An 18854-nucleotide genomic window follows, 5' to 3' on the forward strand; every position below is an offset into this window, starting at 1 on the left:
TCTTCTTTCTTCTTGCTATTTCTGTGTGAATGTAAACCTCTGTATTTTCCTAGCATGCTAGCCTCTTGCATACCACAGGAGAATTCAAGAAACCTCTTTAGTTTAATTTTACAGTTCTACTGAACAAATTGTGAACAAACCTTTATGTTATTCTCCTCTTTTCTCTCTTTTCAAAGCAATATACCTGGCCAAGAAAAACATTCGGAAGAAAGGGATGTTAGAGGACTATGAAAAGGTACAAATAAATAATGTTGCTTAATTATCTGCAAGAACCATTCTACTAATTTCTTTATATTGATATTTTTGAAAGCTTTATTTAATACAGTTTATGCCCCATAGCCAGATTTACAATTGCAGAGTACAGTGGGAAATAAGAATTAGATTATGAATATTAAGAAGAATGAGAAACATCAGGAAATTACACTAGACGATTGTGGTTAGAAAACAGGATTCACGTAAGTGGCCAGTTCACCAGAGCTATGTTTAGTCTGTTGAAAGCCATTATATCCGGATCCAAAGCACAATGACAGACCCTTCTGGATTTAAGGTAGAAAGGGGAAAACACACCCAGTACGTCTTCCTGTGAAAGACAGTTGTGTTCAGACAAGGTGTTGTCAAATTGTCGCAGTTTCATTCCGTGAAGCACAGCTGTGGGAGATCGGAATCTGTAAGAAATGAGGTCATGACCTTGTCATGGGCCAGTGTGCCCCTGCTGTTGATACTGAAACTCAAATTATAAGAAGAGCAAAATCCTACTGTCCCCATAATTTTCCTTTTGATAGTGGAAGAGAGAGAAAAGTTGAAGAATTGCTTAAAAAAATCTTCAAAGGTGAAGCCAGTGGATTAAAGTAATGCCGAATTAGTGTGTATTTATTTTAAATATCTTATAAGTGGATAGTCACCTGAGTGTTTAGACAGGGCTAGAAATTATGTACAGTAGATCTCCAAAGTGTAGAACAATCAGTGTGAAAGTGTTAGGCCTCCAAATACCTGTAGCAATTTGTTTATAGGTCTCGTTTATAAACCATTTTGGACTCTGGTTAATAAAACTTCTTGACATAATTAGTATCTTCCTTAGGCATGATGACAACCAAGAAGGAGTTGTGACTTGAACTTTCGATGTGTCATAATATGTAAAAATTGAACAGAATCTTTGTGACTATGTTTCATTGCTAAGTCCTAATATTTTAGGCACTGCATGACTTTCTTTATATATTTTTTTTATTTTTTAGTGTTTTATTAGAATTGTTCAGTGCATTAATAAGTGTGATCATAAAAGTAAATATTCGTTTTTAACATTAAATACGTCAGAGTTTGGCTACAGTGGCTCCTCTTTTTCTTCACTAGGACAACTACAACATGCTTCACAAACGAATAAACCATAAATGGGATTTTGTTGTAATGCAGGCAAAAGAACAGTATAGGTAAGTTTATTTGGTTCTGTCTGCTGTATTTTCTATAAAATACTGTTTTCCATGATCTAGGATGTTATTCAAATTTGTCCATTACTTTCCAGCTCCTATGACTACAGATGTGTGCTGTGTGTGCCATTGTGTCTTATTGTGGGAAAATGAGATTTCATCATGCTGGCTTAAGAGCCCCTAAAGGCTATGACACATTTTGCAGTTTTCTAATACCCAGATAGCTAGCAAGTACAGTTGCCTACTTGGGCCAAAGACCTGTCTAATTGATGGCCTCCTCCAACACCGGTTTGGCTCACTGATAGCTCATTGTTCCAGATTTGAATGATTCAGATCTGGTTTGGTACAGATGTGACATTTTCTAACTTCTTTTTTTGTTCCTAACACCTTTTTTATCCAGGCTTTTAAGTTTTCCTGCAAAATGTGGTATTCTTAAAGACACAGAACTCAACATAAAAGGAAACCAGTACGGGTTTATGGGGGTAAAAAGGAATCCTGAAACTGGTCAACAATGAGTCACAACCTGTGTCCATCTGAATAGATGGCCCAGTGCTTGTGGGTTATGTCATTAGCATAATGGAGTATCCAGAAGGTGTGGAAAAGTCATTAATTTTGGGAGCATTTTCATTAGGCAGCAGAGTTTATTTCTGGGCATTGAAGTCCACTGCCAGTTTTTTTTTGTCTGTGAGAAATGAAAGAAAGAGTTCTCTGGCTGCTGACTGCCGTGATGTCCTCTGTGTCCACAGGGCAGGGAAGGAGAGGAAGAAAGCAGACCGCGTGGTGTTTGACTGTCAGGAGAGGGCGTACTGGGTGGTCCAGAAACCTCCAGTAAGAGCTGAAAAGCTGTCGGTTCAGTCTGTGCTAGTGAATGGAAAGATATTTCTCCTGGAATAGAAACTGCTACACCTTTTTTTTTTGTTCCATTTACTCTTATTTTATAATATGCCCAATGCTAACACTAAAAATGTGTATTGAATTTAACATAAAGCTAATAAGTTAGAGTCTGAAGATCTTTTTAGACAGTCTCTGTGTTAGCAATGCTGTCTTCTGATTTCCGTGGAGGCTGAAAACATTTGGGCTTTTCTGTAGTGTCTCTTCGAAAAATAATGTATTATCTACCCTGTTGAGGATTTGTTCATTTATATTTTAGAGAAAAGTTAACTACTTAAGAGAATTCTCTAGAGAACTTTGTGTAAGGTGGCCTGACATTTTTGGTATTTTGAAATTTTAGGATGCACAAAATCACTGCTTTTCTAGAAACAATGAAGAGTATTAGTCTTTCAGTGCAGGTTCTCCAATTTCTCTGTCTTTTCGAAGAAAATAAATTAACGCGCTGCCTGTAGGTATACAAGCAAGTTAACAAAAGAGCAGAGTTGCTAATGTAAATTTGATGGTAAAACTAAATTCACTATTGTTTTCCATTACTTGGTCTTTGCTACGTACAAAACTAACACTCTTGCCTAATTACCGTAGGATCAGAGAGAGAGAGAAGAGTTCACCTTTTAAAATATTTAATAAGCGTCCATAGCTCTGTTGGATTTAATGAATTTATAAATAAGTTATGCAAGTAATCACCATGTGACAGTTTGAGCATGCTGGGCGCAGCAGGCAGTAAATATCTCAGATGCTGTGCACAGAAAAGATGTTGAGTTTGAGGAAACAAAAGCACTCCCTACAGTCAACCCCCACAGCCTGGCTAGTGCATTATTAATAAACGCCTTCACATGCACACCTCCATATTGTCTAAAATGTATTGTTGTTACAGCCTGTTACTTCTGGTACACTTTCCTTTATTACTTTAAAAGTCCCCCGTTGGCTTTCTTAACTACTCTTGAGATTTTAAAGACCTAGAATCTCACACCTGGTTTTACAGACTGTCTGATTTTACACTGCTTTGTTTTGATGCTTAAAAAGAAATACCCATTCCAGTTTTATGCCAAATGAATGAATACTGAGGAGAAGCTGAAAGCAATACTTACTCTTTAGTCAATATTAATGAACTAGAAAATTAAGTCTATATGAAAAATGATGGGAGCACTCACCTCACAAGTGGCAGTTGAATGTGATTTGCAAAAGAAACCATCTGTCTATACACATAAGACTGAACCTTAAGTAACCACAGCTGTAAAAATAAACTTTCATACGTCCACTCTGAAACAGAGCAATACACGTTATTTGCCTTTACTTTTTGTCAGCTTCCATAGCTTCTTTTGTCCGGAAGTTATTTAAAAAGGCAATATTATTAACAAAAGTAAAGTTTGACAACCTTTCAAAAGAAAGAAAGAACATGCAGGGCAGGACAGAAGGAAAGTGGGGAACTTTAAACTATGAAAAAAGGTGGTCCTTGTTTAAAAGACGAACCTACAACAAGGTTTCTGTCTCGTGTCTTCAACAGACAGGAACTGTCAATGCACTGGAATACGGACTGAACCGCTTCACGGACCCCAATGCCAATCCGGTAACAGAGGTGAGTCCATTTCCTGTTTTCTGCTCACAAGACTGTTCACACCTCACTTCTGCTCACAAGACTTTCGAAAAGGTATCTCACTGAGTTAAGAGGGAGATGTCAGTGAGATGGACAGAACTTCCATTGCTTTCAAGAGAAAAGGGACAATTCCTTTGTGTGGTAGTTCACAGTGTGATGTCATCAGGAACACGGTTAACGGCAACACTTCGTATTTGCTTGTAAATTCTTAAAGAATTGTTAAGTTCCCATAAGTGAGTCTTAATCTGTACACACTAAATTAGAAACATCTTCCCTCCTTATTGCACTTCACTGCTTTAGACGTAGGGTTTTCCACACTGCCAGCTTATCTGGGGAGAGTAGAATAGCCATTCATTCTCACGACAACTGAGAAACCACATTGGTCAGGTAATGTCTGTGTCTTTGCATTTGGTGAGGTAATACATTTAAGACTACATGCTACCCTGAAATTGGAGATCAACCAAGAGGTCTTCTGCAGACCTGGATGAACGACACAATGTGTTGGATGAGTCACATGCCAGGAGTGGACTTGGATGTTGATATTGTATGCATGATCTGCAGTGCAATTTAGGACCCTAAGCTGGTTAAATGAGAAATATAAATGCAAATTTTATTTGAGCAACTGGTTTGTGTGAATGGTATTATTGCTCTTGAGAAAGGACAGCTGACTGCATTTCGGTTGTCCTTGGCAAGGCTATTCTAAACATTTCCAGACACGTGTGCAGCATATATTTATCACTAATGCTGGAGACCAGCTGCATGATCCTTATGCTTTTAGCTTTTATGTTATGTTAAACCCAGCCCATCGAGCAGCTCAGCATATCAAAGAAGGTTACGATAAGGGTCAAATAAAGAGATGTGTTACAGATAAAGTACTGAATTTTTTAAAATGGAGAAACTGACAAGCAATGACTTCATTTTTTTGTGCACAGTGACATTTGTAATTTCATCTGCAGTGTCAAGCACTCAAAAATTTAAACAAAAAAAAAAGACTCTGAGAAGAGAAAGCATAATGTGAGATTCCATATTATGTCAAGCCAACCTGTGATCCAAACCATAGGAAACCATGTCAATAATCATGTACTGTAGAAATAAGTTGCAAGGTTACTGTGCTCTTAACAGAGTAAACTGTCCTTAAGAGAAATCACCAATAAATATCGTGAACTATGTGACACTCTTTTTTTGGAGTGCAGTGATTTGTATTTTTGTACTTCGGTGGTAAAGTGCTGTTAGGAGGTTTCTCTCTGGTCTCTGGTCTGTCTCTCTTGCTGTAGAGGTGTTGCTTTGCTCTGAGGTGAGACGATAGTGTCATATACACGCAGAGCAGGTGAAGGACAAGAATCTGTGCCTCTTGCACCCATCGTCTTACACTTCCTAAGAGGATTTTACTCTGGTAATCTTCACCCATCCCCCATTAACAGACATACACCTCCCTGCTTCCAACATCATAGCTGCACTGCGAACAGCTTTGCAACAGCAGGGGCCCCCTGTAATTGTTTTTGTCCTGAAATAAATTAATTAATGAATTGTTTTTTAATAAATTAAAAAAACAAAGTCTTTTTTGGTATGCACTGTTTTTGACACCATCATGTGAAATGTGTATCACTTGACTGGCACTGCCCAGACAAGCACCAGTGGGCGGAGCACTGGCACTGTGGCTAAGGATCTGCGCCTGTGGCTGGAAGGTTGCCGGTTCAAATCCTGCGGCCGGCAGAGGAATCCTACTCCATTGGGCCCCTGAGCAAGGCCCTTAACCCCAACCGCTCCAGGGGTGCTGTATAAACGGCTGACCCTGTGCTCTGACACCAAGCTTCTCTCTTCTATACTAAAAAACTGGCAAAAGTCGTCTTGAATCTCCTGCAGAGCGACGTCAACATGACAGTCTCATCTTTCACTAGGAGATGTATTCCAAGTGGGTGTTGTGCATATTCCCCTCTTGCGTTATTCCTCACTTATTGCTGATGCACAAAATGTGAAGTAGACCGAGAATTAACTCTGCTGTGCTAGATACTTATCCAAATGCCCCATATGATCATCAGCTCCCCGATATAAGAAACAAGGCATTAGTAGTGAAGTTTGAATACTCTTAACCACCTATGGTGGTTGATCTCAGTAGTGCAGACTTGTATGCCAAAGTACAGTGTGATCTTTTTATCCAAGAACCTCAGCACTTCTACTCCATACCATTATAGAATGTCACACCCACTCAGTGGGGCTCCTCAGTAATTGTTCTTCATGATTCAGATGTTGTGAGCTAGAGCGTGTGTCACGTCACTCTCCGCAAAGGGTTGCGATAAAGCAGCCAAGGGCTGTATTGGCTCCCAGTGGAGCAGAGACTGCTATGACTCTCCAGGTATCTGCAAGATTGCAGTGACCATACCAGCCAGCACTGAGCCACCTGTACATCACCGTGATGGGTGATGGATAAGCAGGTTTGAGGAGTCTCAGTACTGCACTTCCTCATATGGACACAAGTGTTGGCGATGTGTGCTATAACAGAAATACATAACTGTCAACTCCAGATTAAAAACATAAGAGGAAGATATGAATAAGAGGAGGCCCTGTGCTCTCTGCCACTTACATCTGCTCTGAGTCTGGAGGATTACAGTCCAGAACAGCCGTTCCCTTTTTATTAACACACTTTACTTGTACATTATCTTCCAAATGTTTAAGGATACTAGGTTGAGAACATTGGTATAGAGTGAAAAAGTTTATTTTGCCATTGTAAAGTCAAGAGTTCTTTTCTTTATAGTGCAATAACCTATGCCTTGGTAGAGGATAGTTTATAAAAATGCCTTTGTGTTTCTTGAGAGACTTGTTAACGATAGATTGTTTAACGATGGAGAGCAGTGTCAGAGCAGAGTTTGTTCTTCGGCACAATGTCATAAAGGGCTTGCATGGTGTCACACTTATTTCTACAAACTACTAGAGCAGCTTTTCATCATTTGACCTTGACAACACTCAACCCAGAAAGCTACAACTGAAAGCTCCATTGAGAAAGATCATACAGGCACATTATCTTGTTTATCTTGTGCGTATATACTATATGTGTATTAAATAGTGGAGTTCTTCCAGTACACTTACTAGAACATTCATCTGAAGGACAAGCTTCACCCTTGGGAAACTATTATAAAAAATAAACTGTCAGAATTAGCACACAGAGGCTAAAGCTCAAAGTATAAATGACATGCATTGTAATGCACTACCCTTCAAATGTAAAAGAAGCAATAACTGCAGTGAATGCTTTGTCACTTGAATCACAGTCATGCCCACAGAAACCAGGAATGAGATGACGTGTGCTTGGCTATATTAACTGTGACATGTTTTATATTGGAATTCCAGGGACATTAAGGCCTGCAGCCACCATACCACCTTCATGCTGATTTCTCCATTTACTTGAAGGTGCTTCAATGTCTCAGCTGTCAACAGGCCATGCATAGCAACAGATAGTTGCGTAGGCCTGCAGAGTAGTGGTTGCCATGAAAACTGACGGAGAAACCAAATCGTCTGTAGCCTTTTCTTTAAAGTTTTATTTGTACAGATGGCACCTCTGACCATCTTTCTCTTTGAATCTTCTCATTCTGGGAAATACGCATTACTTCAAACTGAAATAAATGGCTGCTGTATCGAATTTGTAGGTATAAAAAGGAGCAGAAAAACAAAAAAAAAGGAGTACATTTCTACTGCTAACAATTTTTCAAAGGGCATTTTGACTGTTTATTCAGCAGGTACAGTCAATGCTGTCTTAATAGCACCTGAACAAACACCGAGAGACAAAGCATCCCTTTTTTCCCCAGACACAATCCATTTTTTTCTGTTCTTTGGCAGCTACGTCAGTTCATTACGTTTGCGATGCAGCTTGCCTTATCTCTAAACAGAGGAGCTACTAGAAGACTTTGACACACAGAATTTCCTTTGAACCTCATAGTCCATAGGAGAGTGAGAGAGATGTAGGGGAGAGATCAGGAAGTGCAAACAGCTGGCGGTTCTCACTCTATGGCGACTTGCTTAAAAGAAACACACACATTCACAAGGCAGTATATCAGGTAAACATTCCGGATTGTCAAAAGGTGCCTTTATATACAGTAAATGAATAAAAAAATCATGAATATTGTTCCTTCAATGCAGCCTTTGAATTTTAATGTAGTATTTTGTTTGAAAACAAAGGCCATTGATCAGAACAGGAAAGAGAACTCCATAAGTGATTAATGTCATCTTAATTTAAATTAACAAAGCACTTGCTGTGCTAAACACTGTGCAGTATGTAGCTGCACTCCAGCTCTGAAGTCTTGTGCTTGTGGTACTTTGACACACCTAAATGTAATTACACTAATAGGCTTTTTTAGAGAAACTTTGCCTTTCATTATAAGCATATTGGTAGATTTAAAGTTCTGTGTTCCTGATCACAAAACACGTTTTTCACATTTTGAAGTACAATTTCAGGTGATTTATAATTCTAAAAATATGCGTTTCGCGGCTGGAGATTCCTCTGAAAGGCCTGCAGTACAAATTACACAGCCCACTCCTGTTTCAAACCTGTTTTAAATTGATGTTAAATGGACAAATAACAAATGGAAGGAGGTCTGAGGTAGCTGTTTTGTCAGTGCTTTTATAACATTTGAAATATGATTGTCAATTGTCAATGTCAATTTCACTGATAAAAAGTAGTTGAGTGGATGGGCAAGACTTGTGGTATCCCTATTTTCCTGAAAACAATTACAAGTTCATCTTGTTTTGAATTTCAAGTGTTTTTAATTGTATTACTAATGATAAGAAAATATTATAAAAGTTGTATGGTTTTTATTTTTTACCTTTCCAAAAATTCATCCTTCTTTAGTCATGCGTGTGGTATTGTTAATCTAGTTTCTCATGACTATACAGATGTTGTGTTTTTCTACATTACTCATTTGATCTTTTTTTTCTTTCTTTTCTCTCCATTTAGATTTTGTTCCTTCTGTTTTCTGTGAATCCCTCCTAGAGACTGCCATTGTACAGAAGACGCTCAGTACTGCAGCCCATCTGCTTAGCCACAAACTCAACCCCCCTCCATCCCCCGTCAGTCTGGGCAGCTCAGTACCAGTTTCCTAAGGGGGTTCCTCAGCCAGAATAAGCTGTCTTCATTCTGACATACTGCAGCTGGAACACTGTCACAGTCATCTCCAAACAGAGGGCTTACACAGCGTACTGGGGATGGAAAGGACACTTTCTACAGATCCATGACTGCCAGCTTTTGACATTCATTTCTGCCATGTCATAGCTGGCTTTTGAGTTGTTAATAGAATGGTTAGACTGCATCCATCTGTTATCTGGTTATGAAAAAAAAATCTTCTCAAAGATCGCAGTTTTGTTCCAGCTAGAGACTTGTTAAATACATCTGATCACTTACCTGTCACTGGAAGGCGGATGTGATCGGTTCACTCTTCTTTCTTTATTAACAGACAGCATTCTCTCTGGAGACAGGTCTTGCTAAATTTAACATATCATACAAATGCTGACATTTTTTTAGAAACAAGGTCTAGAGAATTGCAGAATTTATTAGAGACTTTGCTATTGATTTTTTTTCCCCACCGAAATCTGCACCTTACTGGGGACAGAAAGCATGCTTTTTCTGTTCATGGTGTCAGAGGTTCATTGCAGACAGTTTCATTGTTAACGTGGCACAAGAGTCATTTAGAAACTGGCACTTTTCTTAGGAATAAATGTCAAAAGCTGGCAGCCCTGTATACATAAACCTCATCAGGAGGAAATCTTTGTGTTCATATCATTGTAGAACTGGCCTAGGGCTGTCAAGATTGGGTGGCTAGAGTCATCATGGACATCCTTGTATTGCAGCTGACATCCTTGCAGCTGTCTCTCTCATGTTAACGATACAAAAGCTGCCGTGACTGCATTCCAAAATCCTAGGCAAGTCAAGGATTGAGGGGTTAAAGAAAATTCCAAGGATGTAAAATTAAACATTTGATCAGGTTATCACCAATTCCATGTAATTCATAAAGCAGACATAATGTAATCATTGCCACAACCAAGTAACTGAATATCCATCCTGGGATATAGTCAGAAGATAAAGATGGGGTGTGCCAACTTTGGCATTGATTGGGAATCACTTCGATGTTGTATTTTACAGTATGAAATTCTGGCAATAAAACAAAAAAAAATTATGCTTTTTAGTTCATGCATTTTAAGTGCATTGAATACTCCATCCCAAGGTTACATTTGATTATACTGAATCTCTAAGTTTCTTTTGTGTTGCCCATGCTTTGTTTTGTGCCGCTCTGCTTTCATAATCACCTCTGTTTAGATAGAATACAGTGCAACGGCTTAATCTGCACAAACAGGCAGGTTACCTTTGTGCTGAATACGTACTGAGTCCAAATTACTGCTAATAATGCTAACAAGAATGATGACTTAATGGCATCTGAAACTTTATTCATTGGACATTTGCTTTTCTTGTCATCCTTCCACCCTGAAGCCAAAGTCAATAGAAGAATCTCCCCTCTTTAAATGCAGGACGTGCTCACTTGGTATGCTAATGTCAGTGCTCAGTGTAAGAGGCCAGGCGCTCTCTAACATTTGTGAAATGCAAATCCTGAACCTCTCCTGGCTTGCTCTTTAAAATTCATTGTGCCGTATGTTCCCAAGATGAAAAAGGAGAGCTCCTTCATTTTCAAAAGCTTCATCAGAAATATGTTTTAATTTCCCCAGCATGATGGCAGCTTTTAAAGCAAATAACAGTAGCCTCTAGAGCACTCAAGCCTTTCAAAAAGGTATATATATTGCCTCTTACCATGACTCAGTCATAAGCTATATAAGTTATTAAAGATCAGAGGCTGCGACAGTGTTTTGAGACTTGTTGTAACAGAGTAGCTTTTTGACCTTTTAAAAACAGATACCTTTTTATGTGACGAAATTAGAGAGATTTACTGGGTTGAAGTCATTTGGATCATACAGTTTTGGTAAGATCTGTCCCAGAATGTTAGCGTGAATCCCATCATTTATAACACAGCAGGGGAAGTCCAGGCAGAATTTCAGATAATTGTTGTGCAAGAAATGTGTCATTTATTTATTTTTTACAACAGAACAGTTAATTCTATTGTCTAGTGAATAATGCCTCCCTTTCCCCAAAAAACATCATTGAGTCTTAGTATGAACTCATGCTTGTTCCCTTAAAAGCAGGAAATGATACAGATAGCCTTAATAAGCGGCACAAAGCCATTTGCTTCACATTGGGAATATGGGAATATTGAATTGATGAGCAGGATAGGAAATGGGAGCACAGCATAATGTTTTTAAGTTAAACTTTTTAAAGAGTTTTGTTTTGTAGATTTACTTGGTCAAGTCAGCATATTAACTTTTGTCACTGTTTTCTGTTAGATCCCTTGTGATAAATAGTTAAAAGCAGCTAGGAGTGCAATTAAAAGGTACATAAAGAATCAGGAATTTCTGATTCTGTTCATCAGGTGACTTGACACTGAGAATCAGATTAAGTCTCTTGTAGAAATCTGGAAATCTGGAAAAAGCCCCATAGGTACAGTAATTCTGTATAGATGTCGTGCTTAAATAGCTTAAAGCTATTTCTTACATTTTCTACCTATCAAAAGTTAAGAAAATACAAGTTTTCTACAATTAATTATTTCTTGATTCACCATGTTTTAACAATCTACTAGATAGTTATACTCTTGCACCCAAGCTTGACAGTTCATTAGCTGTCACTAGTATTAAAGCATCATCTTGTGTTTTTGATCTTTCCAGATATCATCTAGTCCTTTAGATATATGTCTGTTGATAGATCCAATACACTGTAGATACAATATATTGGTAGCTTATATGATTTTAGATGCTTTCCCATTTTACCATAAACGTAAGACCAAATTGAATATTTCTTGTGAAGTACAATGCAAAACATTGCCTTATGTAAGAACAAATCTTTTGCCTATCTGGGTAAAAAGTTGGAACTTTACAATTTCTGAAAATATAACTGCAGTTCAGATAAACATGTTTTAACTAGATCACACCCTCTGTGATACATGGGCTTTTGTCGTGTCACAGGAAAAGAGGAATCCATTTTTAGACTGTTTAAATGGCATTTTCCTGTACTAAGTCATCATCAGCCTCAGTGGGATCTACAGTATGTTTTTTCAAGCCGTTGCTTACTGAAGAAAGTGAAGCCTGCCTTGCATAGTGTAAAACTGATGTTACAGTTAAAGATAATGGCCCTTATTTTCTATTGTGGGCAAACTGCAAACTCCATAGTAAAATGGATTAGTTGGTTCACAGTGATGCATCAGTTGCAGTATCTGCTCAATATTCCTGTCTGTCACCCATGCTGCTGTCTGCTTTTCGGGGCACCTTCTATTGTAGTGAGAAGCTTCGAAAAAATATGTAAACAATGGTCAAATTAAGTTTTGTATTTTCACCACATTCTTTGTGTTTATTGTTTTACAGAAAAAAACATACGATTTCTACAGAAGAGAGGTAATGTTGTCTCTCTTTATCCCGTATTACAGTTTTTTTTCAGGTTAAATGATGAATTGATTATAAATTGCTATTTGAAAATAAGATGGAGCAAGGAAGAGACTTCTGTAGATTGGGTAAACTGCTGATGTTACCCAAAGCACATACAGTAGGCAAACATTCCAGTGTGTTCAAAGAGTCCAAAATCAGCCTTATCGGTGTGACACTTACGCTGGTAGAGCAAAACCATTTGCAATACACAATACAGAACAGTACAGTATGAAACAGAATAACACAATATAATACTGCATTACTGTATCATAGTGTGTTGTCTCTCTGTTTTACAGATTATTTTTAGTCAGCAGTCGCTCATGAAGTCAAGAGTCAAGTCTTCAGTCTCCATTGGGGGGTAGGTCCTTTTCAAACTCTTCTGGGGAGTTTATTTGCAGAGATCCATTAGGTGTTAGAATGTGACTACTCATGGTATATAGATAATTTACATAGAAGACATTCAGATTATGATGAGTTATCATTGATATCTAACATATATTTGGCTGCATTCCAATACATACTGTATTTCATGGTTGACTGAATTTGAATTTGTAAAACGTAGGCTTTGGAATATCTAGACCTTCATGAATCTGTTAAATGAATAAAAATAAAATGACTGGCTATAGTTCCTTTAAAGTTCTTGTTTAGACCTAACCAGCAAGATAATACATTTGTTTATTAGTCACAACATTTAAAATATGAAGGTACAATCTACAGTTTTTAATTCATACATTAATTCACAACTACATCTATAGTTATCTTTTATCTGTTCTGTTACCTTTATGATTTCAGGATAGTTATTACATGCATGGATGACTTGTGAGCTTTGATTCCTTTATTTACCATGGTGTAATTTCTGTATTATATTGTAACTAATTAAACTTTTTAAGTGCCACGGGTAGCATGAGACTCATAATCTCAGGGTAGTGGGTCTGTGTCCCACGTCTGGTGCCAGGTCCTCCATATTGGAGGTTGGGCACAAGGCTAACAACCCTGTCCTGTAAAAAACTAATGTTATGGTAACAGCAACAGGATGTTGCTGCCTCTACATGCCGGAAGGCATAACGGGCAAACATCCATCCATCCATAACTTTTTAAAGCACTTTTGGGACCAGTTTGTACCCGTCTACTTTTTTTCATTAAAAGCAATTGCATTGACTGTTCTGAACACTGATGTAGCTGCAATGACTGTCCTCTATAAGTCCCGTATGGGATTTTCATGTCACACATACTTGTGTTCACTTATAGGGTGACTAAATCTGAAGCTCCATGTCTGATGAGAAAACACAAGATTAATAGATTTATAACAGACAAATCGGACCACTGTTATTTCAAAGGTCCTCCTGCTTCACTCTGTTTTCCTCATTTTTTAACTTGTAGCCATTAAAATTCAGTGAACAAGGTGTCTTTGTCTCAGCTTATAATGCAGGACTAGTATTTCTGAGTAGGATCTCTTGTCTTTGTGTGCTCACAGGCTTGTCAAGTACTGCGAGCAGTACAAAAACCATGATCCTTTCATGGCCGGCTGTCTCCCTAGCAACCCTTGGATAACCGATGACACTATGTTTTGGGAGCTCAATATGCCAATGTAAGTCCCCTTCAGCACTGAGCAATGCAGACATTACAAAGAACATTAAGGCCCCTATTGATCACTAACCCAGTGCACACACAAAAGCTTCATTTCTGTAATAGCCTCAGACCCATTGCCTCTCTGTGCACGTTTCCTTTTCATGACTCATTCAGTGAGCTAGTTTTTTTATTTATTTGTGGGGCATAGTGTTTGGGTTGTGTGGTGATGAGAATGGTTGCCTGGTTTTCAGCATTGATTACAGACTGGAACTCCCTGTCTGGTGTGCGTGTTCTCCCTGTGTTTGCTTGGGTTTTCTGTGGATGCTCCGGATTCCCCCATCCACTCCAAAACATCCATCAGTTCTCTAACCGCTTTATCCAATACAGGGTCACAGGGGAGGTGGAGTCTATCCCAGCAAGCAACGGGTGCAAGACAGGATGCACTCTGGATAGGACGCCAGTCCGTCTCAGGGCACAGACAGACACAGACACGTACACACTTACTCCAGAGCATAAGAACATGGGGACAGCATACAAATACAATGCAGATAGCACCCCAGGAATTGAACACAGGGCCCCAGCGTGTGCCCTGTAATGGACTGGCACTCTGTCCAAGGAATAGTCCCTCCTTTTCTTCTACACTTCTGGAGTTGGCGCTGGGTGCCCAAGGCGTATTTAATGCATCCCCTGCCATTAATTTTAGATTCCTCCAAAGAAGTGATGACATGAAACACCAAACAAACAAACTCTGTGAACATCTGGAGCACTGAGTGGAAGATGTTGAGCAGATAACTATTTCTGTTTTTGGATGGTGGTGACATGCAATTACCATGACAAGGGCAGCGATGTCTGCTGAAATCAGGCACCTTGGTGATAATTACTGGTGCACAGTCATCAAATGAGCTGTTTCATTCTTTGTGACTTTTACCGAGAAGAAGGGGCTGAGGATTATGTTATATTGGTTCATTGCCCAGCATTTTCTAGCAGTAATTGACTGAGGATTCTAATATTGTCGGTTTAACTGTGGCCCTGCAGTGGACTGAGGTGCCATCCCAGGGAAGAGAAGACACTCGGTACCTTCCTGTCCCTCTCTTGTACCCTCTGTTCTGGATAGGCTCCGTCTTGCTGTGACTCTCACCGGATTTGTGGCTAATAACAAAACAATTCTTTTTTACGGAATATCATATTTTCAAGGTTCTGCATTTGTTTTTGCAATACAAGCGGTATTGGAGAATTATAAAAGATGGATTCTGACACATCTGTTTGTTGGTGCATTAGGGCCGCCATAAAGATATGCCGGCCACTTTCTCCTTTCTCTGTTCTTGCCCTACCATCACTGGCAATACCTTCTGTGGGTTGGGTCTAAAATGCTCTTTGGAGGTTACAGTGGGACCTGAAAGGTTTGTGTCATTTGGCTCAGGGTGGAGAACCCCACCAAGCTGCGCGTGGAACGCTGGACCTTCAGCTTCAAGGAGCTGCTGAGTGACCCCCGTGGCCGGCAGGACTTCCAGCTCTTCCTGAAGAAGGAATTCAGCGGTACGTGGGGTGACTTTGGGGTCACCGTCAATGTTCTGGTTAGCTCTGCTGTTGACTGATAGCCAATTCAGTGTTTAAGAGTCTGAGAATGTCTTGAAGAATCCTCATGTAGAGGTCTTAAACCAGTTGGTTGGAAGAGAGATAATGGTGCTGGGTCAAGTATACATGCTCTATGCTTTAACTATTTGTATCCTAGAGGGTTCTTTATCAGAATCTTGGCTCACTGATTTAGTTAGTTGCTTTAATTATATGACTGACAGAATACCATCACAGACCTTGTGATAATGACCTATAGGTTATGCAACAATAGTCACCAAGGTGGTAGGTGAGTGCCATGGAAAGTTAACTTTAGATGTTCCATGTGATTGTAGGAGAGAACCTGGCCTTCTGGGAAGCTTGCGAGGACCTGAAGTTTGGCGACCAGACGAAAGTGAAGGAGAAAGCTGAGGAAATTTACAAGTGAGCTCGCTGACACCGTCATGCCAGGAGCCAGTAAACACAGGGGTGAAACTGTCCAAGTCAATCCCCACATTTGTACAGTCTACAAACCCGTTCCTACCTCAGTTCTGATCAAAATAATATGGAGACAGACATGTTGAGTACCATGCAGTTGTCTTTTTTTTTTATCATACTGTAGATATATCAAATAATTCAGTCCCAACAGAGGTTTTGAATTTTGGTGGAGAGAAATATTACATTTACTTTTTACTCATATGAAGGTCTCATAAGAACACAAAAAAGACTATGAGAAGAGAATATTCAGTCACAATCAAATCCAAATGTAGGAAAGTAGTTATCTTCAAAATCTGGCCCATTTTGGCATCGGTTGTAGTATCCCACTACCTTTCACAAACCCTAGCAAAACATACCTGCCTTACCCCTGTAAACAATTTCTCAGTTCTCATTAAAGGTATGTAGGTATGTAATTTTATGGTGTATTTTTAAAAGGCACTTACATTAGTCCAGGAGAATTGGTTTGTATTTGTGTGTGTTATTAAGGGCAGCAGTGCCTTTCGTATTTGTTCATTACATTTGTGTGCATGAATGCAGGACCTTCCTGGCTCCTGGGGCACGGCGCTGGATTAACATAGATGGAAAGACGATGGACATCACAGTGAAAGGCCTCAAGCATCCCCATCGTTATGTGCTGGATGCTGCGCAGACACACATTTACATGCTTATGAAGAAGGTGCATAGTCTGGTCCTGGCATTTTGATTTGTAATGGTTTTCGAACGCTCATGCTTACAAATTTTGCATGTGGCCTAAAGTTAGATTCCACCATTTTTATATTCTGGTGAAGTGCTGAAGACATTATGTCAGAGGCCTGAATTAATGCACAAGCTACAAAGGAACAACAAGAGGTTATTTCTTCTCAAAGGATTTAAAAGTACTAATAAATATGAAAATGCATAAAACAAACAGCAGAAGTAAAATGAAATAACACTGTAAAATGTCCAAATAAAAACAAGGGTAAAACTAAATGATGCATTAAAAATGTCCATTGTTGCAGAGTCTCTAAAGTCAGTAACCATTGGCAAATCATTAATTACAGTACTTTCTCAATTACAGGATTCCTTTGGGCGGTACATGAAGTCTCCTATATTTAAAGAAACCATGAAGAAGGCGATCGTTCCAGATGAGACGAAATTGAAGTAAGATATCTCAAACTGATCACAGGCTTCAGCCCTATTTTTACAGACATTAGCTAAAATCATAACAACCTCAAGAGTGGGTCTACTGATTGATTGAAAGCTTCTCCTTTATGCATAATACCAGAGAAAAGAATTTGCACGTTCAAAATTAAAACGTGCTGACGTATTATGTTCCTTAAATTAATTTAGTATATTTCACCAGCTGACAATATGGCAAAACAGGAATAAAACATGACTTCAGAAGTTTCACAAATAGAGCAGGGTGGGAAATGTACAACTAAATGTAGCTGAATATCTAAATCATTTGGGCTTGCCTGATTACTTAATGCACATCCTGTTAAACAATAGGCATACAGTAAGAGGTGCAGCCACTGTGTTCCTTTAAGATGATGGGGGATGCGCTTTTCTAATTACGGAAAACAAAAGTCTTATGAGAATTATTGAGTTATTTATGGACAGGGTGATGGAAACCGTGAAATAAGCTGATCTAAAATTATGATGTGGAACATATTCTTCACATGCACGTGTGTCAGGCACCTGTGGTGAATTGCAGCATTTATCAAGTGCTCAAAAATGTGTCAAAACAATTTACTGACAGCGTACAACTGTACTGTATTATTATCAAAAACAAGCTTTCACTACAGAATTTTACAGACTTCACATTATGGACATTAAAGTATATTTAGGATTGTTTTTTTTTTATTCAACACAATCACCTTGGTCCTTTCTCTAGCTGGCCTGTTCAAGGCTTGTGCCACGAATTAGATATTTCTCACTTGCCTCCTAAGAATTTTGCGTCGGCTCTCCCGAGTCGAGCCGAACTGCAGGCTGGTGCCTGGGTGCCCGTGTTGAGGGCGGGAGGGGGGTCTCACTGTCCCACGTCTCTCCGCAGCGAGGGCAAGTTCGGGTTCAACAGGAAGCACCGGCGCTCCAGCCCCAGCCCGGTCATCCTGCGGCAGCTGGAGGAGGAAGCCAAGGCGAAGGCGGCAGCCAGCGCCCCTGTGGACATCACGCAGGTCATGAGCAAACTGGACCGCCGTAACCAGCTCAAGCAGGAGCCGCCCCAGAAGACTTAGTTCTGACCACAGCGTAGTCGTGTTGATAAGGGCAGTAAGGTAGATTAAGGTAGATGCCTGTGGAGAGCAATCAATAGCAAAACGTTTGCTTGTCAGTAGGGAGACTCCAAGGTGTCAGAAGCACTGCTTTTCTTCTTCATAAAAGGCGTACGAAAGTAAGACTAGAAAAAAAATGCATTGTTTTCCTCTGGATTTTCGCTGGGTGGAAAGAGAGCAAGAATCGGTGCAAGAGGTGCGATTGTTCTGTTGTGTAAGAGCTCAAGCACTTGGAAGTCATGATACACCACAGGAAGCTGTAGGCTGTACAAAATAATCTCCTTCAGAATTGCAGCTTATAGAGGAAAATGCACCCAAGACAGTCAACTGGGTCACTAGGTAATTAGCAAACAGCCGATTATACAGGTTTCCTGTCGTTTTCATCAGGCTCCATTCTTAAATGGGTTCTGGAGCACTTTGATTTCTGGGTTTGAGAATATCTTCCACCTGTACGGCACTAAGGGTTGCAACGCCCCACAGAACACTACTTACAGTAGCTACACTTGGAGATGATTTAGTGTGCCTGTCTGGTTATCAGCAGGTGGCACAATTCAATTCTTTAACCTCCGCTAAGTG

The 18854-nt window shown here is 39.5% G+C and overlaps 1 protein-coding gene across 1 annotated transcript in view; it reads left to right on the forward strand.

The window, feature by feature from the left end:
* The window catches only part of LOC148652686 (regulator of G protein signaling 9-like), a 34248-nt gene that overhangs the window by 11386 nt on the left and 4008 nt on the right, over nt 1–18854 (forward strand). The window contains exons 6-17 of the mRNA XM_088599736.1: nt 177–235; nt 1348–1424; nt 2168–2249; nt 3817–3879; nt 12349–12378; nt 12705–12766; nt 13883–13996; nt 15398–15513; nt 15885–15972; nt 16564–16702; nt 17084–17166; nt 18059–18182. Coding sequence (XP_088455862.1) covers nt 177–235; nt 1348–1424; nt 2168–2249; nt 3817–3879; nt 12349–12378; nt 12705–12766; nt 13883–13996; nt 15398–15513; nt 15885–15972; nt 16564–16702; nt 17084–17166; nt 18059–18182 — 1037 coding nt within the window. The remainder of the gene's footprint in view (nt 1–176; nt 236–1347; nt 1425–2167; nt 2250–3816; nt 3880–12348; nt 12379–12704; nt 12767–13882; nt 13997–15397; nt 15514–15884; nt 15973–16563; nt 16703–17083; nt 17167–18058; nt 18183–18854) is intronic.

This window comes from Lepisosteus platostomus, chromosome 11, assembly GCF_059453375.1.
Source record: "Lepisosteus platostomus isolate fLepPlt1 chromosome 11, fLepPlt1.hap1, whole genome shotgun sequence".
Classification (NCBI taxonomy): Eukaryota; Metazoa; Chordata; class Actinopteri; order Semionotiformes; family Lepisosteidae; genus Lepisosteus; species Lepisosteus platostomus.